Genomic DNA, 23610 nt, shown 5'->3' with positions numbered 1-23610 from the left:
GTTGGGCTATAAGCACAACCCCCACCTGTGGACGTCGGGCCCTCATACCACCCTCATGGAGTCTGTTTCTGACCGTTTGAGCAGACACATGCACATTTGTGGCCTGCTGGAGGTCATTTTGCAGGGCTCTGGCAGTGCTCCTCCTGCTCAAAGGCGGAGGTAGCGGTCCTGCTGCTGGGTTGTTGCCCTCCTACGGCCTCCTCCACGTCTCCTGATGTACTGGCCTGTCTCCTGGTAGCGCCTCCATGCTCTGGACACTACGCTGACAGACACAGCAAACCTTCTTGCCACAGCTCGCATTGATGTGCCATCCTGGATGAGCTGCACTACCTGAGCCACTTGTGTGGGTTGTAGACTCCGTCTCATGCTACCACTAGAGCGAGAGCACCGCCAGCATTCAAAAGTGACCAGAACATCAGCCAGGAAGCATAGGAACTAAGAAGTGGTCTGTGGTCACCACCTGCAGAATCACTCCTTTATTGGGGGTGTCTTGCTAATTGCCTATAATTTCCACCTTTTGTCTATTCCATTTGCACAACAGCATGTGAAATTTATTGTCAATCAGTGTTGCTTCCTAAGTGGACAGTTTGATTTCACAGAAGTGTGATTGACTTGGAGTTACATTGTGTTGTTTAAGTGTTCCCTTTATTTTTTTGAGCAGTGTATTTCATACAGAAAGAAGTATGTTCAATAGAAAAGCAAAATTAACAAGTGCGCGTCCTCTTCGTCGCGCACGTACAGACTGATTTCCAACTCTGACTCCAAGTACCAAACTCAAAATCTTCCTTGTTTGGGAAGAAACAAGCCTGAAACCTTGAACAAAGACTGTTGATATCTAGTGGAAGCCATAGGAATTGCAATCTGGGAGCTGGAATTGCAGATGTCAAATAGCTTTCTATTGAAAGAACATGGGCTCTCAAAAGAAAAAAATCTGGTTTGTTTTTCTTTGGACTTTCTCCTACCATATCAATTGTGTTATAGTCTCATACATTATTTTAACATTTATACAAACTTTAAAGTGTTTTCTAGCCAATGGTACCAATTATATATCCTGGCTTCTGGGCCTGAGTAACAGGCAGTTTACTTTGGGCACGACAGTCAGACAGGAAGTGGAGAAAAATAGACCCTAGCCTGAAGAAGAAAGGTGTTTAGATCCGAAACAGATCTTCATCAGGTCAAACACACTGAGTTTGACCTGACGAAGATCATTTTCGGAATGTAACGTTGTCAATAAAGTGGTGAATTGGGTGCTTTAAAAGTGTGCTGGCTTTCTTATTCTAATGCTTACCCATAGAAAATCACAAAATCACGGATTTGGCAAATCATTGCGCACATTAGGCTACACATAAATTATTTTGAGATAAATTACAGACAGGTAGTAAAATAACTAAATTGATTTAACATTAAATGTATTTCAATATGATTAAAATAGGCTTACAGCATGCTGTTTATATTTTAATGTAGTCATCTCAGGTTTTCATTTGAGTCATATTTTCATTCGTTACTTATCAATTGCAAAGACATCGTCAACTTTGTATTTTTGTCAACTGTATTTGTAGTCAACAGAGAGACTGATTAACCATGTGCTTCTATGTTTAGCGGAGATCTTCTGTGCACACAGCAAGTGACGCGGGAGGCCCAAAAAAAACATCTAACGACACACTTAGCTGTTCCACAAGTGGTCTGAGGCAGGCGTTAGATTACAAACGTTTTCAAGTGCAACGTTAACGACGATGGTGTTTGGAAACAGCTCGGATATGTAACGATGCTCCAATGAAGGTCCAAACGATAAACTTAGCCTTTAGAAGCTTTTGGGAATCTGGGCCCTGCTCAATTGTGTGTGTGTGTGTGTGTGCGCGACAGGGTAGATCACAGTCTAGATTAGGGCTGTTGCAGTGACCATGTTCCCTCCACGCTGGCAGTCATGAGTCATGACCGCAGTAAAATTCCATGTGAACATTGAGTCTCCTCCTGCATTTATTGTCCCTCTAACCACTCTGACATCAATGCAAATGTAATCGAAAATAACATCAAACACTTATCAAAACAGTATGGTTCCTTTAAATCTCACCTCACTGTGATCTATCAATGTGAAGAAGTTCGACAACAGGTTGAAACTGGGTGGAAAACATGGTCATTATGGATATAGTTTCAAAGCCAAACGCAACAAAATGGACAGCGCTTTCTAAGGTGATGATTAATTTAAAAAAACAACCATACCATATTAGAGATTATGCATACGCATAGGCCTACAGTATATATGAGCCCAAGCCTAAATTAAAATAATGATTTTGCCATTATACAATACATAGGCTACTGCATATTAAGCACAGCAGAAAAACATTATTTAATTAAGATGTCTTTGGTACATAATTGGTCTAGCCCAGGGATTCCCAAAGTCGGTCATTATTATGCATACTGAATGGACTGGTTACCAAATGCTACGCTCCAAACATTCTATCTATGAGGCTGCGAGAGAACATATAGGACTAGGCGATTATTTTGGGTCAATGATTGTGCAAGACCTCGTGGGCTTACAGAGTTACGGCCCGTGTACATTAGCGAACCGCACGATGAAACACTGCTTCCCATACATTTTCAATGGAAGGAAAGTGATGAGAAGTGGAGGGGGCGGGGGACCGTTGGGCGGCTTGAACGTTGGGCAGCGTGAACGTGGACTGGGAGGCGGTGAAAAGGTTCCGCATTTCAAAAAATGTATGCAAATCACCAGCGGCGAATGCTGGGCGATGACCAATCATATTGAGTGGTTCCCATGACGAATTTGATACTATGCGACCCAATGCTGGAGGCTTTCTTCAGCAAAGATGGCTGACTAAACACTAGGATGGAAGCAAATGTAAGTAATTGTAACATCATAACGAATCATGCAAAAAATTTGAAATGTGTTAGTTAAAACTTCTTATGGATGAGATCCCGCTAACGTGATCGATATGACAACAGCCAGTGAAAGTGCAGGGCGCCAAAATCAAAACTACAGAAATACCATAATTAAAATTCCTCAAACATACAAGTATTTCACACCATTTTAAAGATACAACAGTGTCCGATTTCAAATAGGCTTTACGGTGAAAGCACCACAAACGATTATGTTAGGTCAGAGCCAAGTCACAGAAAAACACAGCCATTTTTCCAGCCAAAGAGAGGAGTCACAAAAATCAGAAATAGAGATAGAATTAATCACTAACCTTTGGTGATCTTCATCAGATGACACTCATAGGACTTCATGTTACACAATACATGTATGTTTTGTTCGGTAAAGTTCATATTTATATCCAAAAATCTCAGTTTACATTGGCGTGTTATTTTCAGTAGTTCCAAAACATCTGGTGATTTTGCAGAGAGCCACATCAATTTACAGAAATACTCATAATAAACATTGCTAAAAGATATAACTGTTATCCTCTTGAAGCTAGGGGGCACTATTTTTATGTTTGGAAAAATAACGTTCCCAAATGAAACGTTCTATTTCTCAGGCCCAGATGCTAGAATATGCATATAATTGACAGATTAGGATAGAAAACACTCTAAAGTTTCCAAAACTGTCAAAATATTATCTGTGAGTATAACAGAACAGATTTTGCAGGCAAAGACCTGAGGAAATCCAACCAGGAAGTGCTTCTTATTTTAAAAAAAATCCCTGTTCCATTGCTTGCCTTTCTTCCATTTAAAGGGATATCAACCAGATTCCTTTTCCAATGGCTTCTACAGGGTGTGAACAGTCTTTAGACATAGTTTCAAGCTTTTATTCTGAAAAATAGTACCTACCCTCACTTGTTGTCGCTTGCATTTCTTCATCTGAAGACATGCAAACCACATCATCCTATGAATCATCCACTCAAAAAAATGTACGCATTTATCACTACAATAACTGACTTTTCAGCCGTTCTCGGTGTATAACGCCAGCACTTGGAAGTGCATTGCTGTGCTGCAGATTTTACAAAGTGACTTATGATTTATTTTGCTGAATTCGAGGGCATCTTGGGGGAGTGGCCTAAAATCGAGGTGGTCTTGGAGTGGGGTGATGTAAGGACATACTTTCCATTGGAACTGGACATCTTCAGCCCTTTTGTGCTGTAGCTATCTGACTCGGAGGGACCAGAAGAACCTTCCTCTGCCCACTTCCCCCTTCATTTGGAAGAGCAACATTTACAGATAATATTAAGATCATTACTTGTTTACAAAACATTATGTTCAGTAAACACTGCAAGCGCCATACCCTTGAGGAGTAAGTGTCAACAGTGACTGTATACATTCATTTCTGTGAAGACATTGTGGAAACCAATAATTGGTTCCCCATTAATCACACCATCCATTCACATGGTTTAACAGATACATTCACATATGAAGACAATGTTCCCTCCTGTCCTCTTCCCTTTCTGATATTCTGCATAGCACCAGGGACATGTAAAAGACAAGCCTGACCTCTCCTCTCTCTGGGCCCCAGGTGACTGAGCCCCAGCTGAGGGAAGAAGTGCAATTGCCAACACCAGAGTCCGAAGGGATACATTCTAATAACAAGTATATCACATAAGCATATTATGCAGATAAGACATCTTAATTATCCATGTTACCCAACTAATTCTGATTAATCCGCCACACTACTTAATATGCAACGTTTATAGGAGACAAATTCTCTTATTGCTCCTAAAATCACATCCCTATTTAACAACAATAATTTCATATTTTTTCATATTTCATGCACAAAGTTAAGGATGGAGACCTTGAACATGCAGGGTATATACTTTTCAAGTTACAGTATTTCCTTTATAAGACTTTTAATAACATCTGTCACGCCTGCTCCTGCTCTCCCTTGCTGGCGCTTGAGGGCGCCAGACTGCCTATCATTATGCACACCTGTCCCCTTCGTTACGCACACCTGTGCCTCATTGGGACCCACCTAAACTCCATTATTTTATTGCCTCCCCTTTATCTGTCTGTTTCCTGTTTCATCCCTGTGTCAGCATTGATGTCGTTACTTTGTCCCCTTTCCAGACGCTGTTCCTGTCCTGTTTCATGCCCGTAGTTTATTAAATGTTCTCTCTGTACCTGCTTCCTGTCTCCAGCGTCGATCCTCACACATCACAAAATAAAAACCACATTTGTTTTCTATAGCTCACCACTGACCATTCTTCACATACTTATGTTAGAAATATTGTTCCAGTTTTACATTTTTGAATGTGTGGGTGAAAGGGGGTCTGGTTGAGTTATTCATTGCAAACCTGATCGGACCCATTTGGATCCACACAGGACAGTATTGACACTAAACACTGCCTATTTCTAGTTTATTTTCTTAAAATCTGATTTTAAACCTAATCCTAACCACACTGCTGACATTATGCCTAACCTTAAGCAAATTTTTGTTTTCATGATTTTTTACAATATATCCAATTGTACTTTGTGGCAATTAGTGACAACCGGATTGCAGCCACTGACCTGATCGCAGGAAGGGAAACATGTTTATTTAAAAAAAAAAAGGTCTGACCTGTCCTGTAAACTCTGGGCATGAATAATAAACCAAACAATAATGGACAATTGAAAAATGTATAAACATAAATCATAATCAAACTAATGTATTTATACAAGTACTTAGTTGATACTGTAGATGCTCCAACTATCAACAAACTATCAACTGCGAGTCAAACAAGGCAGCATCATGTACACTTTATAAACAACACTCTTAGCGGTAGCTCTCTCAAAATGAAGTGCATTCCAACCAAACCACAAAATGGTCTACAAATCAAATTGTATTTGTCACATGCTTCGTAATGTAGACGAACAGTGAAATAATAATCTGCACAACGCGACTCACAAATATGTGAGGCCACTCACAAATACGTGGAGCAACTCACAAATACGTGGAGCAACTCACAAATCTGAGGCAAGTCAAAAATGTAATGCAGGTCAGAAATATGTAAAATGCAGGTCACAAATGTAATGTGTCGTCACAAATGTGGTCACATTCAGAAAAACATATTTACCAATTTGTGTTTGCAAAATAAATAAATATATTTGAAAAATATGCAGTGTTAATGAGCAAAAAACTATCAAAACCAGTCTTGCATTTATTTGCCAATCATCATTTGTTTTTGTTAATGATGGCTCATTTGCTTTTGGATCATGAGATATGTTTATCAATCAATCAATCAAATGTATTTATAAAGCGCTTCGTACATCATCTGATGTCACAAAGTGCTGTACAGAAACCCAGCCTAATACCCCAAACAGCAAGCAATGCAGATGTAGAAGCACGGTGGCTAGGAAAAACTCCCTAGAAAGGCCGGAACCTAGGAAGAAACCTAGAGCGGAACCAGGCTCTGAGGGGTGGCCAGTCCTCTTCTGGCTGTGCCGGGTGGAGATTATAACAGAACATGGCCAAGATGTTCAAACGTTCATAGATGACCAGCATGGTCAGATAATAATAATCAGTGGTTGTAGAGGGTGCAACAGGTCAGCACTGTTTATGAAACTGTGGGCATATCGGCAGACTGTGTATTCTGTATTCACACAATACCTCTTCTGTTCGTGACTTTCTTCTGTTTGTGACTTACTATTTATATATTTACAACATTTTGTTGAGCATGCAATACCTAGAATCTCCACGTATAGAATTTATGGCGAAAAGTTATGAAGAGCACATACAATAAATATCTTTCTTTCTTATGATATCAAGGTGGCTGGTGGGATTTCTTTTCATTAAAAGCACCATTGTTGGTAGGATTGCTGAGTGTTGCTGCTTTACTGCTTGGTAGCTCAACCAGGACCTTTGCCCGTTATAGCCTACAAAGCAAGATTGGAATGCCCAATCTATGGATGACCATTATAGAGCTACATTGGGACTAGAGATAATAAGGGATTTATGTCTGGCAATTTCTACTCTTTACATTAACTTATCCAGCTTCAAAGGAATGCAATGTAGTAGCATGTCTGACGAATGGAAATATTGGTAACACTATGCTTAAAGCCAGCAAGTATGATGCTCTTTGATGTGGTTATAATGTATTGTTATAGCAAGAGTTGTTATACGCATGTACAGTATGAACCATTATAATCAGTGCTTGGGCAGGAGCTCACTGGAGTTAAGTACCGGCACCTCAAATGTTTTACTGCTTGAGTTCCTGCAAGTCATATAAAATATTAGCGCAAAAGTATTGTAGCGTTTCTGCACCGAAATATAAACAGTGCCGGCAAACAAAATGAGTACCGGCACATATTTCACAACATTTTCACAACATAGGAGCCGTGGGCATGATGTATCTACTGCAAACAGCCCATCCTAAACTAGAGTGTGTATCATGACACAAGGCGAGACCCAGATGCAGACACAGGAGGCAGATGGCTGGAGTCTTACAATATTTAATAATCCAATAGGGTAAGGCAAGAGAATGGTCGTGGACAGGCAAAAGGGTCAAAACCAGTTCAGAGTTCAAAAAGTACCGAAGGGCAGGCAGAATCAAGGTCAGGGCAGGCAGAATGATCAGGCAGGCGGGAAAGTAGTCCAGTCAGGCAGGGGTCAAAACCGGGAAGACTATCAAAAAGAGAATAGCAAAAGGAGAACGGGAAAACCATGCTGGTTGACTTGACAAACATACAAGACGAACTGGCACAGAGAGACAGGAAACACAGGGATAAATACACTGGGCAAAATAAGCGATACCTGGAGGGGGTGGAGACAATCACAAGGACAGGTGAAACAGATCAAGGCAAGACAATGTGAACATAAAATACATCCCAATGTCACAACAAACACAACATCACTCCACGTTAACCCCTGACTAAAATGTCACTTACACACACACACAAATACAATAAGGTGAAGTCCAGGTCCATTGACATGAATGAATCCACGACAACGTTCCTGTTAGAAAACAGTTTGTTTGGGGCGGCAGGTAACCTGGTGGTTAGAGCGTTGGCCCAGTAACCGAAATGTTGCTAGATCAACTCCCAGAGCTGACAAGGTAAAAATCTGTCGTTCTGCCCCTGAACAAGGCAGTTAACCCACTGTTCCTAGGCCGTCATTTTAAATAAGAATTTGTTCCTAACTGACTTGCCTAGTTAAATAAAGGTTAAATAAATAAAAAATGTGTATGTGATTGTCGCATGCTTAGTTTATTTGGACTTGTTGTCAATTTGAGGCACTTCAATCTTTTCCCCAGTAAGGAACTGCCAGATGCCTCCTCTGTAGTTCTCATTGCCCAGGGCATACAGGAAAACGTTGAAGGTGGGAGAGGTCTTTGCCAGAATAGGAGCCAGCTACAAACACAAAGCCAAACAGAGCAATGTCAATGTCTCAGTACTAGCAAGTTCAAAAAGGTGGTACACATTTTGTGTCAAAGTACTGTACAGCAAGTTTGATAAAATATAGATATATAGAGCGCTTGATTGACTCAGTTGGTTGGAGTATGATATTTGGCACACCAGAGTTGTGAGCTTGATTCCTGCATGGGCTATTGCACTACACAAGTAGTGTAATGGCCCCTTTGGGGACCAAATGACCATTAGTTAGATCATCAAGCAGTGCAATTAATGGCTACTATATTACACAGAAACCCAAAGTATTGTATTTGCTTTAGGGTGTTTGTGTATTTGGTAAATGGTGTAAAAGACTTTTGGCATACACAAAGTAATATGACCTTGAGAAATCTATATGTGGTCTACTGTTAGATTAGATGCGCGTGTGTGTGTGTGTTTCCCCACGCATGTGAGTGTGTGCGCACGTGTGTATTGTCCTCACCATCCTTATCTTGGGAGAGACCAGGTTGGCATTCTCAACAGCAGCGTAAAAGGCCAGGACTCCATAGGGTCCCCAGCAGAACAAAAATGTCTTCAGGGGAGTGGCAGTGTTGAACTGTAGAGATAGGGGTATTATTACTTAATTCCAACACCATTGATTTAATATGTTCCTCTATGTTTGCTTTTGTAATGTATGTGGTTACACTCTCCATTCAAATAAAGCCATTTGAATTAATTAGAGAGAGAGAGGAGAAAGAACAGCGTAAGGGGGAGTAGAAGGAGAGGAAAAGGGGTGAAAGAAAATAGGAGAGGGAGGGAGAGAGAGAAAGGATTGTTACTGTTCGACAATGAATATTGGAAGAAAGAGCGAAAAACGTCACATGCTTACATGCATGTGACGCCCTGGTCACAAGCCTGGGATAACGGCTGGGATAAAAACACAATATCTGGCTTACCATCATTTCATAATCAACTCAACTCAATGTTCTGCTTGTAAACAAAGACATAAGGCACCAAAACAGGTACACAGTAAAACGTTGTTCACTGACCATTCAGAGTAATCCCATGTTTCATACTCATACTACACTATACTTAGGGTTAACAGTTTTGTTAGAGTATGTGTTCTTTTTGAGTACAAATGACGCAAAGACTGCAATGCCTTTTGCCATGTATACAACCTTTGTATCCATACAGGAATGTTAATGATGTGGTTGTTTACAGTGTTGTGGACCTTCCTAGCAGAAACCCAACACTGGGGCATCTGAAAGGAGAGGGGGCTTTGCTTTCTGTGTTTTGTGTTTCCAAAGTAATAATGACGTGATTCGTGCATTTGAGTTATTGGACACTCTTTGAAAGTGCGGCCTTGTGTGTGTGTGTATTTATGAGAGAAAGCAAGAGAGACAAAGAGAGAACATATATGTTTTCCCCTTTCTGCAATCAGTATTACTGTTATTGTTGATGTCATTCTCTCACTTTGCTTTAGCAACAGTGGCTTTATCATTCATGCTAATAAAGCGTATCTGAGAGAGCGAGAGCATGTCTGTGTGTGTGATGCTATTTGAAGGTTACGTAACAGTAACAGTGCTGCCTTAGTGAGAAGAGCTCATTGTTTCCTGCAGCATAGACGCCTTTGTGCTCCGGCTAAGTCCTAGCTTCACCACCGCGAGTAATTGGCTTATGCAACATATAGAGCGAGATTCAGTCCCAACCTGATTCAGTCCCTCCAGTCTCGTGTGGGACCTAGGGATGTTATGGTCACCGGGCAGTCATGATTCATGACCGCAGTCAAATTCCACGTGACCGTTTAGTCAAGCTCTGATGTCGCTGATGGTCATTAGTAGCCTACCAAACTTGCTAACTTCCTGGTACTCAGAACTCTATTGTCCCTCTAAATCACTCTGACATCAATGCAAATGCAATCGAAAATCATATTAAACACTTCATGAGAGCCCATGAGATCATGTTGTGCAACATTTCTATAGGCTATGACATTCTTTTCTCACTCAGCGTTTTGATGGCCTTTATTAAAAAGGAGGGGGATCCCATCAGGTTTCTATAATCTAGGCCTACTAAATTTATTCCTTAACTTTGCTAATATTAAGCACATTGCTTCACTTTACAACAGGAGTATAGCCTACCTGGCTTCGCATGAAAATGAATCATGGGAAAAGCGTCCTCCATTCGCTATTTAAGATGACATGTATTTTTTTCCCCTGACCCTATTCAGAGACAGGTACATGATTATGGTCCATTCTAAATCAAAACTAATTTCCCACATATATTATTTAGTATATGTAAAGACAAACTTGAATTAAGAAAAGTCTGATGGGTGACAACATTAGTCTTTCATTTGTGAATGATGTATTATCACTGAATGATGCCCATCGTGTACACTGTCAAGTGTCTTCACTGACATTTTCAACTTCTCCCTGACCGAGTCTATAATACCTACATGTTTCAAGCAGACCACCATAGTCCCTGTGCCCAAGGAAGCGAAGGTAACCTGCCTAAATGATTTCCGCCCCGTGGCACTCACGTCGGTAGCCATGAAGTGCTTTGAAAGGCTGGTCATGGCTCACATCAACAGCATCCTCCCGGACACCCTAGACCCACTCCAATTCGCATACCGCCCCAACAGATCCACAGATGACGCAATCTCAAGCCCACTCCACACTGCCCTCTCTAACCTGGACAAAAGGTGAGAATGTTGATCATTGACTACAGCTCAGCATTCAACAGAATAGTGCCCACGAAGCTCATCACTAAGCTAAGGACTCTGGTACTAAACACCTCCCTCTGCAACTGGATCCTGGACTTCCTGACGGGCCGCCCCCAGGTGGTAAGAGCAGGCAACAACACGTCTGCCACACGGATGCTTAACACTGGGGCCCCTCAGGGATGTGTACTTAGGACCCTCCTGTACTCCCTGTTCACCCACGACTGCATGGCCAGGCACGACTCCAACACCATCATTACGTTTGCAAATGACTTAGCAGTGGTAGGCCTGATCCGACAACAATGAGACGGCCTATAGGGAGGTCAGAGAACTGGCAGTGTGGTGCCAGGACAACAACCTCTCCCTCAATGTGAGCAAGACAAAGGAGCTGATGGTGGACTACAGGAAAAGGCGGGCCGAACAGTCCCCCATTAACATCAACGGGGCTGTAGTGGAGCGGGTCGAGTGTTTCAAGTTCCTTGGTGTCCACATCACCAACGAACTATCATGGTCCAAACATACCAAGACAGTTGTGAAGAGGGAAGGACAAAACCTTTTCCCCCTCAGGAGACTGAAAATATTTGGCATGGGTCCCCAGATCCTCAAAAGGTTCTACAGCTGTACCATCGAGAGCATCCTGACCGGTTGCATCACCGCCTGGTATGGCAACTGCTCGGCATCTGACCGTAAGGCGCTAATGAGTGTAGTGCGTACGGCCCAGTACATCACTGGGGCCAAGCTTCCTGCCATCCAGGACCTATACAATAGGCGGTGTCAGAAGAAATCCCATAAAATTGTCAGAGACTCCTGTCACCCAAGTTATAGACTATTTTCTCTGCTACCACACGGCAAGCGTTACCGGAGTGCCAAGTCTAGGACCAAAAGGCTCCTCAACAGCTTCTACCCCCAAGCCATAAGACTGCTATACAATTACTAAAATCACCACCGGACAATTTACATTGACCCCCCCCTCCCTTTTGTACACTGCTGCTACTTGCTGTTTATTATCTATGCATAGTCACTTCACACCCACCTACATGTACAGATTACCTCAACTAGCCTGTACCCCCGCACACCGACTCGGTACCGGCGCCCCCTGTATATAGCCTCGTTATTGTTATTCTTATTGTGTTACTGTTTATTATTGCTTTTTATTTTAGTCTACATGGTAAATATTTTCTTAACTCTTCTTGAACTGCACTGTTGGGTTAAGGGCTTGTAAGTAAACATTTCACAGTAAAGTCTACACTTGTTGTATTCGGCGCATGTGACAAATAAAGTTTGATTTGATGGCAAGAAACAATGCATGCCTTATTTTCTCTACTTTTTCAAATTGTAGTCACACAGGAGTAGCCTAGCCCATAGGCCTATATACACTGCTCAAAAAAATAAAGGGAATACTAAAATAACACATCATAGATCTGAATGAATGAAATATTCTTATTAAATACTTTTTTCTTTACATAGTTGAATGTGCTGACAACAGAATCACACAAAAATTATCAATGGAAATCAAATGTATCAACCCATGGAGGTCTGGATTTGGAGTCACACTCAAAATTAAAGTGGAAAACCACACTACAGGCTGATCCAACTTTGATGTAATGTCCTTAGAACAAGTCAAAATGAGGCTCAGTAGTGTGTGTGTGGCCTCCACGTGCCTGTATGACCTCCCTACAACGCCTGGGCATGCTCTTGATGAGGTGGCGGATGGTCTCCTGAAGGATCTCCTCCCAGACCTGGACTAAAGCATCCGCCAACTCCTGGACAGTCTGTGGTGCAACGTGGCGTTGGTGGATGGAGCGAGATTTGATGTCCCAGATGTGCTCAATTAGATTCAGGTCTGGGGAACGGGCGGTCCATAGCATCAATGCCTTCCTCTTGCAGGAACTGCTGACACACTCCAGCCACATGAGGTCTAGCATTGTCTTGCATTAGGAGGAACCCAGGGCCAACCGCACCAGCATATGGTCTCACAAGGGGTCTGAGGATCTCATCTCGGTACCTAATGGCAGTCAGGCTACCTCTGGCGAGCACATGGAGGGCTGTGCGGCCCCCCAAAGAAATGCTACCCCACACCATGACTGACCCACCGCCAAACCGGTCATGCTGGAGGATGTTGCAGGCAGCAGAACGTTCTCCACGGCGTCTCCAGACTCTGTCACGTCTGTCACATGTGTGTGTGAACCTGCTTTCATCTGTGAAGAGCACAGGGCGCCAGTGGCGAATTTGCCAATCTTGGTGTTCTCTGGCAAATGCCAAACGTCCTGCACGGTGTTGGGCTGTAAGCACAACCCCCACCTGTGGACGTCGGGCCCTCATACCACCCTCATGGAGTCTGTTTCTGACCGTTTGAGCAGACACATGCACATTTGTGGCCTGCTGGAGGTCATTTTGCAGGGCTCTGGCAGTGCTCCTCCTTGCACAAAGGCGGAGGTAGCGGTCCTGCTGCTGGGTTGTTGTCCTCCTACGGCCTCCTCCACGTCTCCTAATGTACTGGCCTGTCTCCTGGTAGCGCCTCCATGCTCTGGACACTACGCTGACAGACACAGCAAACCTTCTTGCCACAGCTCGCATTGATGTGCCATCCCGGATGAGCTGCACTACCTGAGCCACTTGTGTGGGTTGTAGACTCCGTCTCATGCTACCACTAGAGTGAAAGCACCGCCAGCATTCAAAAGTGACCAAAACATCAGCCAGGAAGCATAGGAACTGAGAAGTGGTCTGTGGTCACCACCTACAGAACCACTCCTTTATTGGGGGTGTCTTGCTAATTGCCTATAATTTCCACCTGTCTATTCCATTTGCACAACAGCATGAGAAATGTATTGTCAATCAGTGTTGCTTCCTAAGTGGACAGTTTGATTTCACAGAAGTGTGATTGACTTGGAGTTACATTGTGTTGTTTAAGTGTTCCCTTTATTTTTTTGAGCAGTGTATTTATAAGGTTTGTATCATAAATAAAGTGGCCAAATAACTTCTTAAAATTAAGCACATTAATCCGCTTTACAACCGGTGTAGAGCCTAACTGGCATACATAGGCAGTGTGTGAGTTTCAAGGTTGGGGGAGATCATTTTCACCATAAAATGGCCTTTATAATAAAGCATTGCATAAATAATCGCATTTGCGGTCAACTTTGAGAATGTTTTTTTCCCACTAATTGATAGCATTTTGGAACATTCACGCTTATAGCCTACTGCCGTGTGTGTATTGCTGCACTTATAATGTGAAGAAATAGCCTAAGAGTTTATCAACATTTTAAGTTCTGATCTGTTGCATCAGCCTCATTGCTTTTAAAAGGTTTTTTGATACGGGTGGTTGTATTAATTTGGGATCTATCGCATCCCACAACTGTCCCAGAGTATGTTTGGAACATTTAGTCGCATCATGCAGCCTTAGAATGTTTCAAAAATCACAACATATAGCCTAACGTTTGTATCACCAACTAAAGTTACATAAATAACTACAAATTAAGCATACAGGAGGACCTGTTTCTTTGTTAACTGCTCAACACAGAATAGAATGCACACACTCTCGGAAATCGTTTGGAGAAAATATCCTTTTTATTTTATTCAGGTATGTTTAATTGTCATTATTTTATATTATTTTATTTTATAGTATGAAGAATACAATGAATTTTAAGCAAATCTTGTCTGCTAAATGAACTAGTGTAGCCCAAAGCCATATGGCATAGTCAGATCGGGGCCTAACATAAGGACAGCAGTTTGCTATTCTGTTCTTCTGAAATAGACTAGATTTTCTTCATATGATGTTTCTTTAGATCTGTCTAAATTAAATAATGGATTTATTGTGATGGTGTAAGCTATATTAAATAGATTGATTAGACTTTTTAAAATGTAGATGTTCCAAATGTCTGCATTAGTGGCTTGTAGGCTATGTGTGGTAGTCAGAAGATGTACATTACCAGTCAATTACCGTGAAACCGGCAGTTATTTGCTTGACAATCACAGGCTGACAACAGTTCTTGACCGCCACTGCCCTAGTGGTGGGACCTACAGTATACTCTACTAGTCTACTGTGTCTATTCAACAGTACAATGGATTCCTTTAAGGCACAGTGGCTGCATTCCAAACCATGGGGCCTTCATGGTCTACACCAGGGGTGGGCAACTCCAGTCCTCGAGGGCCTAATTGGTTTCACACTTTTTCTCCATCCCTAGCAAACACAGCTGATGAATCAAATTGCATTCTAAACTGAAGATCATGATTAGGTGATTATTGGAGTCAGGTGTGTTAGCTGGGGCTGCTGCAAAACTGTGACACCAATCAGGCCCTCGAGGACTGGAATTTCCCACCCCTGGTCTACACCTTGCAGGGCTGAAAAGACTAAATAGATTAACATTAGCACTATTGGGATTGTTTCTCCTCCCTAGTACTCAAATAAGCAGTGGTCAGTCATCGATAGACAGGGGGAACATTTTGGGTTTGGAACTGAGTGGATACTTTTTAAATGCAGCAATCTTTGAAGGTATCACTGATTTGACATGACTGGTTCTGTGAAATCTGGAAATATAATCTATGATTCACTTGCATTCACCTATCAATTCATGTTAGAGCAGTGATTCCTTCAAGGTAGCAAGGAGGGAAGGGTGCATGTTGACAGTATCGGAACAGGGCCATGTATGACAATAATAGTGGACATGCTTCTTGTTAAGTTCATGATTTAAGTATCCCTATATTTATGATATTACAGGCTATCACTGTTATTAGTGGGCCTGCGCAGCAGTCTTGTTGTTGATGAACCTGGCCTGAGTGCAATGGCAACCATGTAGTGTGCTAATACGGTTTAGTAAACGTTGTTAAACTGGAACCTTGTCGTTGTGTTATTTCGAGTTAACACTTCTTACCCTGGCGTTTCCGGTCTTCTTGAACTTCTGGCCAATGGACTTGTAGGAGGTAATGACAACAAAGGTCTGGACGGCCATGTTGAAAATGGCCATGGGGATGAGGTAGGACACATAGTTCCTGTTTAGGAGAAGAAAGAACAGAGGATGTTATGAAACAAGTGCATCTGGGGAGCCAAAATGGATGTTTTACACTACAGAAAGAGACAATACTCTGAAAACCATGTACTGTACTAAGGTTGATAGACATGGCAGGGCGGAAGGTTTTGGCAATGATGTACACAACCGTTCAAAAGATTGGGGTCACTTAGAAATGTCCTTGTTTTCGAATGAAAAACACATTTTTTGTCCAGTAAAAGAACATCAAATTGATCCGAAATACAGTGTAGACATTGTTAATGTTGTAATTGACTATTTTAGCTGGAAACGGCAGATTTTTTATGGAATATCTTCATAGGTGTACAGAGGCCCATTATCAGCATCCATCCCTCCTCTGTTCCAATGGCACGTTGTGTTAGCTAATCCAAGTTAATAATTTTAAAAGGCTATTCTGGTTAAAGACAGTTTGCACTGCTCTGTGACGGGAGTAGTACACAGCGTTGTACAAGATCTTCAGATTCTTGGCAATTTCTAGCATGGAATAGCCTTAATTTCTCAGAACGAGTTTAGGAAGAAAGGTTTTTGAGCCTGTAATCAAACCCACAAATGCTGATGCTCCAGATACTCAACTAATCTAAAGGACTTTAATCAGAACAACAGTTTTCAGTTGTGCTAACATAATTGCCAAAGGGTTTTCGAATGATCAATTAGCCTTTTAAAATGAAAAACTTGGATTAGCTAACACAATGTGCCATTGGAACACAAGAGTGATGGTTGCTGATAATGGGCGTCTGTACGCCTATTTATTTATTTAATTTTTTATTTCAGCTTTATTTAACCAGGTAGGCTAGTTGAGAACAAGTTCTCATTTGCAACTGCGACCTGGGCTAGATAAAGCAAAGCAGTTCGACACATACAACAACACAAAGTTACACATGGAATAAACAAACATACAATCAATAATACAGTAGAAAAATCTATATACAGCATGTGCAAATGAGGTAGGATAAGAGAGGTAAGGCAATAAATAGGCCATGGTGGCAAAGTAATTACAATATAGCAATTAAACACTGGAATGGTAGGATGTGCAGAAGATGAATCTGCAAGTAGAGATACTGGGGTGCAAAGGAGCAAAATAAATAAATAAATACAGTATGGGGATGAGGTAGATTGGATGGGCTATTTACAGATGAGCTATGCAGTGATCTGTGAGCAGCTCTGACAGCTGGTGCTTAAAGCTAGTGAGGGAGGTAAGAGTCTCCAGCTTCAAAGATTTTTGCAGTTCGTTCTAGTCATTGGCAGCAGAGAACTGGAAGGAGAGGCGGCCAAAGGGAGAATTGGCATTGGGGGTGACCAGTGAGATATACCTGCTGGAGCACGTGCCTATGTAGATATTCCATAAAAAAATCTGCCGTTTCCAGCTACAATAGTCATTTACAACATTAACGATGTCTACACTGTATTTCTGATCAATTTGATGTTATTTTAATGGACAGAAAATGTGTTTTTCTTTCAAAAACAAGGACATTTCTAAGTGACCCCAAGCTTTTGAACAGTAATGTATTTCTGATTTGTATGTGTGTATGACCTGTCTGCCTTGTTGTAGGCCATGTTTTTTTGTATTTGTGTGTGTGTGTGTGTATGCGCGTATGTCTGTCTGCCCATCAATCTGTCTTTTTGCCATTTGTGAAGATGTTTGTGTGTTATGTCTCCTTGCTGTAGTCCATGTGCGTGTGCAGGTATGTGGGTGTGTTCGTGACCTGTCTCCTTTGCTGTAGTCCAGAGTACAGCAGGTTCTGAGGGGTTCGTAGTCATACTCTCCCCAGCCGATGAGGGGCATGGCGGACCAGAAGGCGGTGAACAGCCAGATGAAGATAGTCAGAGTGATGGCACTGCTCCACTGTAGCTTTGTCCCTGATGAGAAGCACAACCATAGAAATACAATGATTAGAATAGATTCTATTTCAATAATGTATATTTCCCATTGGAATGGAGAGGGAGAGTAAAGGTGTGTGCTGTGCTCAGAAATATATTTTTATTATTGTATTTCTATGAGCACAACACACACCGTTACTCTCCACCATTCCAATGTATATATGAAATATCCCCTCACCCCTATTGCTTTCCAGGACCAGACAGATATACAACACATTCATAAAATAAACAAAAAATGTACTTCAAACTAGCTGTGAACGCACAGACCAGTAGAATGCATGTGTAACGGACTTCCTCCTTCTCCTCATCCGAAGAGGAGTAGCAGGGATTTGACCAACGTGCAGCGGGTTGTGGATACATAATGATTTATTAGACAAAACGGAAAAACACGACAAACACTTGAATAATTACAAAACAAATAAACGAATGTAGACAGACCTGGACACGAACTTACATACAACGTGAAGAACGCATGAACCAGGAAAACAGACTACATAAAACGAACGAACTAACAAAAACCGGAACAGTCCCGTGTGGCGTAACATACAGACACTGACAAAGGAGACAACCACCCACAACGAACACTGTGAAACAACCTACCTAAATATGACTCTCAATTAGAGGAACGCCAAACACCTGCCTCTAATTGAGAGCCATACCAGGCAACCCCTAAACCAACATAGAAACAGACAACATAGAATGCCCACCCAAACTCACGTCCTGACCAACTAACACATACAACAAACTAACAGAAATAGGTCAGGAACGTGACATAACCCCCCCCTTAAGGTGCGAACTCCGGGCGCACCAGCACAAAGTCTAGGGGAGGGTCTGGGTGGGCATCTGACCACGGTGGTGGCTCAGGCTCCGGACGCTGTCCCCACACCACCATAGTCACTCCCCGCTTCTGTATCCCCCTCCCAATGACCACCCTCCAACTAAACCCACCTAAATGAAGGGGCAGCACCGGGATAAGGGGCGGCAGCACCGGGATAAGGGGCGGCAGCTCCGGGCTGAGGGACTCTGGCAGGTCCTGGCTGAGGGACTCTGGCAGGTCCTGGCTGAGGGACTCTGGCAGGTCCTGGCTGAGGGACTCTGGCAGGTCCTGGCTGAGGGACTCTGGCAGGTCCTGGCTGAGGGACTCTGGCAGGTCCTGGCTGAGGGACTCTGGCAGGTCCTGGCTGAGGGACTCTGGCAGGTCCTGGCTGAGGGACTCTGGCAGGTCCTGGCTGAGGGACTCTGGCAGGTCCTGGCTGAGGGACTCTGGCAGGTCCTGGCTGAGGGACTCTGGCAGGTCCTGGCTGAGGGACTCTGGCAGATCCTGGCTGAGGGGCTCTGGCAGATCCTGGCTGAGGGGCTCTGGCAGATCCTGGCTGAGGGGCTCTGGCAGATCCTGGCTGAGGGGCTCTGGCTGGTCCTGGCTGAGGGGCTCTGGCTGGTCCTGGCTGAGGGGCTCTGGCTGGTCCTGGCTGAGGGGCTCTGGCTGGTCCTGGCTGAGGGGCTCTGGCTGGTCCTGGCTGGACGGCTCTGGCTGGTCCTGGCTGGACGGCTCTGGCTGGTCCTGGCTGGACGGCTCTGGCTGGTCCTGGCTGGACGGCTCTGAAGGCTCGGGACAGACGGGCAGCGCTGGGCAGGCAGACAGTTCAGACCACGCTGGGAAGGCAGACAGTTCGGGCAGCGCTGAGCAGGCAAGCAGCGCAGGCGGCGTTGGGCAGACGGCCGACTCTGACCTGCTGAGGCGCACAGTAGGCCTGGTGTGTGGTACCGGCACTGGTGGTACCAGGCTAAGGGCACGCCCTTCAGGACGAGTACGGGGAGAAGGAACAGTGTGTACAGGGCTCTGGAGACGCACAGGTGGCTTAGTGCGTGGTGCCGGAACTGGAGGCACCGGACTGGAGACACGCCCCATAGGGAGAGTGCGTGGAGGAGGAACAGGTGGTACTGGGCTGGGGCGGGGAGGTAGCGCCGGAAATACCGGACCGTGAAGGAGGACACGCGCTCTTGAGCACCAAGCCTCCCCAACCTTACCAGGTTGAATGGTCCCCGTAGCCCTGCCAGTGCGGCGAGGTGGAATAACCCGCACTGGGCTATGCAGGCGAACCGGGGACACCACCTGTAAGGCTGGTGCCATGTACGCCGGCCCGAGGAGACGTACTGGAGGCCAGATACGTTGGGCCGGCTTCATGACATCCGGCTTGATGCCCAACCTAGCCCTCCCAGTGCGGCAAGGTGGAATAGCCCGCACTGGGCTAAGCACGCGTACTGGGGACACCGTGCGCTTTACCGCATAACACGGTGTCTGACCAGTACGACGCCCTCTCACTCCACGGTTAGCCTGGGAAGTGGGCGCAGGTCTCCTACCTGCCCTCGGCCCACTACCTCTTAGCCCCCCCCCAAGAAATTTTTGGGTAGTACTCACGGGCTTTTCGGGCTTCCGTGCTAGACGCGTCCCCTCATAACGCCGGTTCCTCTCTCCGGTTTCCTCCGCTCTCCGAGCTGCCTCCAGCTGTTCCCATGGGCGGCGATTCACCTCCACTTTAGCCCATGGTCCTTCTCCTTCCATGATCTCCTCCCAAGACCATAAATCCTGCTTCGTGCGCTGTCGTTGCTGTCCATTAACCCACTGCTTGATCTGGGTTTGGTGGGTGGTTCTGTAACGGACTTCCTCCTTCTCCTCATCCGAAGAGGAGTAGCAGGGATTTGACCAACGTGCAGCGGGTTGTGGATACATAATGATTTATTAGACAAAACGGAAAAACACGACAAACACTTGAATAATTACAAAACAAATAAACGAATGTAGACAGACCTGGACACGAACTTACATACAACGTGAAGAACGCATGAACCAGGAAAACAGACTACATAAAACGAACGAACTAACAAAAACCGGAACAGTCCCGTGTGGCGTAACATACAGACACTGACAAAGGAGACAACCACCCACAACGAACACTGTGAAACAACCTACCTAAATATGACTCTCAATTAGAGGAACGCCAAACACCTGCCTCTAATTGAGAGCCATACCAGGCAACCCCTAAACCAACATAGAAACAGACAACATAGAATGCCCACCCAAACTCACGTCCTGACCAACTAACACATACAACAAACTAACAGAAATAGGTCAGGAACGTGACAGCATGTTTTACGTGTTACAATAAAATGTGTAATTATTGTATTATTTTGATTTTAACATGTACATTTTTGGTAGGGCAGGACAAGAGGGAATCTCTGAGGAAGTGTTCATAATAAAACCTTTAAGGGTTGTCTTCATATTTCCTCAATTGTAGCTGTATTTTGTTTTATTGGATGTAATTCCACAGATTTTATGGTTTCAAATCACAAATTCCATCTGCGACATACCCAAAGAATGAGAAGAGATAAGGGGGGTAATATAATACAATTCATGTTGATCCTTGTCTTGAAGTAGGTCTAAGCTCAACATGGTTAATATTGGTTTACTATTTGCTTGAAATACAACAAAACAAAATGCTTCCCATTGGCCAGTTGTTGGCCACATACAGGGCCTAATTAATGCAGGTACTTACCGGGGATGAAAGTAACAAATATAAGAACAATGGAAATATATACACAGTATATATATATATATATATATATATATATATATACACACACACACAGACATACATACACTGCCGTTCAAAAGTTTGGGGTCACTTAGAAATGTCTTTGTTTTCGAAAGAAAAGCACATTTTTTGTCCATTAAAATAACATCAAATTGATCAGAAATACAATGTATGACTATTGTAGCTGGAAACGGCAGATTTTTTATGGAATATCTACATAGGCGTACAGAGGCCCATTATCAGTAACCATCACTCCTGTGTCCCAATGGCACGTTGTGTTAGCTAATCAAACTTTATCATTTTAATTGATCATTAGAAAACCCTTTTGCAATTATGTTAACACAGCTGAAAACTGTTGTTCTGATTAAAGAAGCAATAAAACTGGCTTTCTTAAGACTAGTTGAGTATCTGGATCATCGGCATTTGTGGGTTCGATTACAGGCTCAAAATGGACAAGAAACTGAAGATCTCGTACAACGCTGTGTACTACTCCCTTCACAGAACAGTGCAAACTGGCTTTATCCAGAATAGAAGGAGCAGTGGGAGGCCCCGGTGCACAACTGAGCAAGAGGACAAATACATTAGAGTGTCTTGTTTGAGAAACAGACACCTCACAAGTCCTCAACTAGCAGCTTCATTAAATAGTACCCACAAAACACCAGTCTCAACGTCGAGAGAGAGAGAATGGCTGCAGGTAAAGCAGACACCGGATGACCACTAGGGGGTGTGGCAGGAGCAGATGTGACAGTACCCCTCCCTCTACAGGTGCCACTTTTTTTTTTTTTACCTTTATTTAACCAGGAAGGGCTCATTGAGATTTAAAATCTCTTTTTCAAGAGCGTCCTGGCCAAGATAGGCAGCACCAAGTCATTACAAAAATTACAGACAGACATGAAAAACTACAAGTAATCTAGTAAAAACCATTGAATTCACAAGAGTATAACAAAATCAAAAACAGCAAATTAAAAACATTGACAGGTCAGGGAATCAGCCTCAAAATCCTTCATCAGTGATTTAAAAACACCAATCGGTACAAATTCTTCCAGTTTAAAAGTATTTTGTAAGGTGTTCCAAGATGATGGCGCAGAGTACATAAAAGCCCTTTTACCAAATTCAGTTCGGACATTTGGAACAGTTAGCAGGATAAAGTCCAGCGAACGAAGAGAGTACATTTCTGATCAATAAGAATGCCCAAATAAAAAGGTAGTAAACCCAAAACGGCTTTGTAAATAAAAGTATACCAGTGACTAGAGAAGGCCAGCCAACCCTGGTATACAAAGTGCAGTGGTGCGTAAGGGTTTTGCAGTTTAAAATAAATCTCAAAGTGCCACGGTAAAGAGTGTCAATTGATCTCAAACACTGTGCGGAAGCATTCATATATAAAATATCCCCAAAGTCTAGTAAAGGCATAAATGTAGCTGATACTAGCCTCCTTCTGGCTTCAAAAGAAAAACAGGCCTTATTCCTAAAATAAAATCCCAATTTCAGCTTCAATTTTTTTGTAAGTTGTTGAATACGCAATTTAAAAGAGAGGCCATCATCAATTAGAATTCCAAGATATTTATATGAGGTTACAACCTCAATCTCCTTGCCCTGACAGGTAGTAATAGGTGAAAGGTTCAGAGGTCTATTTCTTGCATTAGAAAACACCGTTAGTTTAGTTTTGTCAGTATTGAGGATAAGCTTCAATTGACACAAGGTATGTTGAACAGTATAAAAAGCAGTTTGCAAGTTCTGGAAAGCTTTTGTAAGAGACGAGGCACAACAGTAAATAACAGTATCATCAGCATAAAAATGAAGTTGTGCATTTTGGACATTTTTGTCTAAATCATTTATATAAATAGTGAATAAGAGAGGACCAAGTACAGAGCCTTGGGGCACACCATTAAGGACAGACATAAGCCCATCAAATTGAGTGCACTGAGTTCTATCAGACAGATAGTTAGCAAATTCATTACATTCCAGGGTTAGATTGAACAGATATGTAAGTGGTTCAGCTATGAAATCAGCTGCCAGTTTTAAAAAGCAGGGATCCAAAAGATCAGGACCTGCAGGCTTTCTTTGATCTAAGGATTTCAGGGCTTATGTACCACCTGCACTGAGAATGGCAAAAAGCTAAAAGTTTGACCAGCTCTCACTGGTTCATCCACAC

The 23610-nt window shown here is 43.2% G+C and overlaps 1 protein-coding gene across 1 annotated transcript in view; it reads right to left on the bottom strand.

The window, feature by feature from the left end:
* Positions 1–8127: 8127 nt before the first annotated feature.
* Positions 8128–23610, bottom strand: part of LOC120066966 (RPE-retinal G protein-coupled receptor-like) — a 35249-nt gene continuing 19766 nt past the window's right edge. Inside the window, exons 4-7 of the mRNA XM_039018304.1 lie at positions 17691–17844; positions 15835–15952; positions 8753–8866; positions 8128–8271 (exon numbers count right to left, since the gene is read on the bottom strand). Coding sequence (XP_038874232.1) covers positions 8128–8271; positions 8753–8866; positions 15835–15952; positions 17691–17844 — 530 coding nt within the window. The remainder of the gene's footprint in view (positions 8272–8752; positions 8867–15834; positions 15953–17690; positions 17845–23610) is intronic.

Source organism: Salvelinus namaycush, chromosome 22, assembly GCF_016432855.1.
Source record: "Salvelinus namaycush isolate Seneca chromosome 22, SaNama_1.0, whole genome shotgun sequence".
NCBI classification, from domain to species: Eukaryota; Metazoa; Chordata; class Actinopteri; order Salmoniformes; family Salmonidae; genus Salvelinus; species Salvelinus namaycush.
Note: the sequence above shows the minus strand (reverse complement) of the source record. Positions and strands in the feature narration are given on the sequence as shown.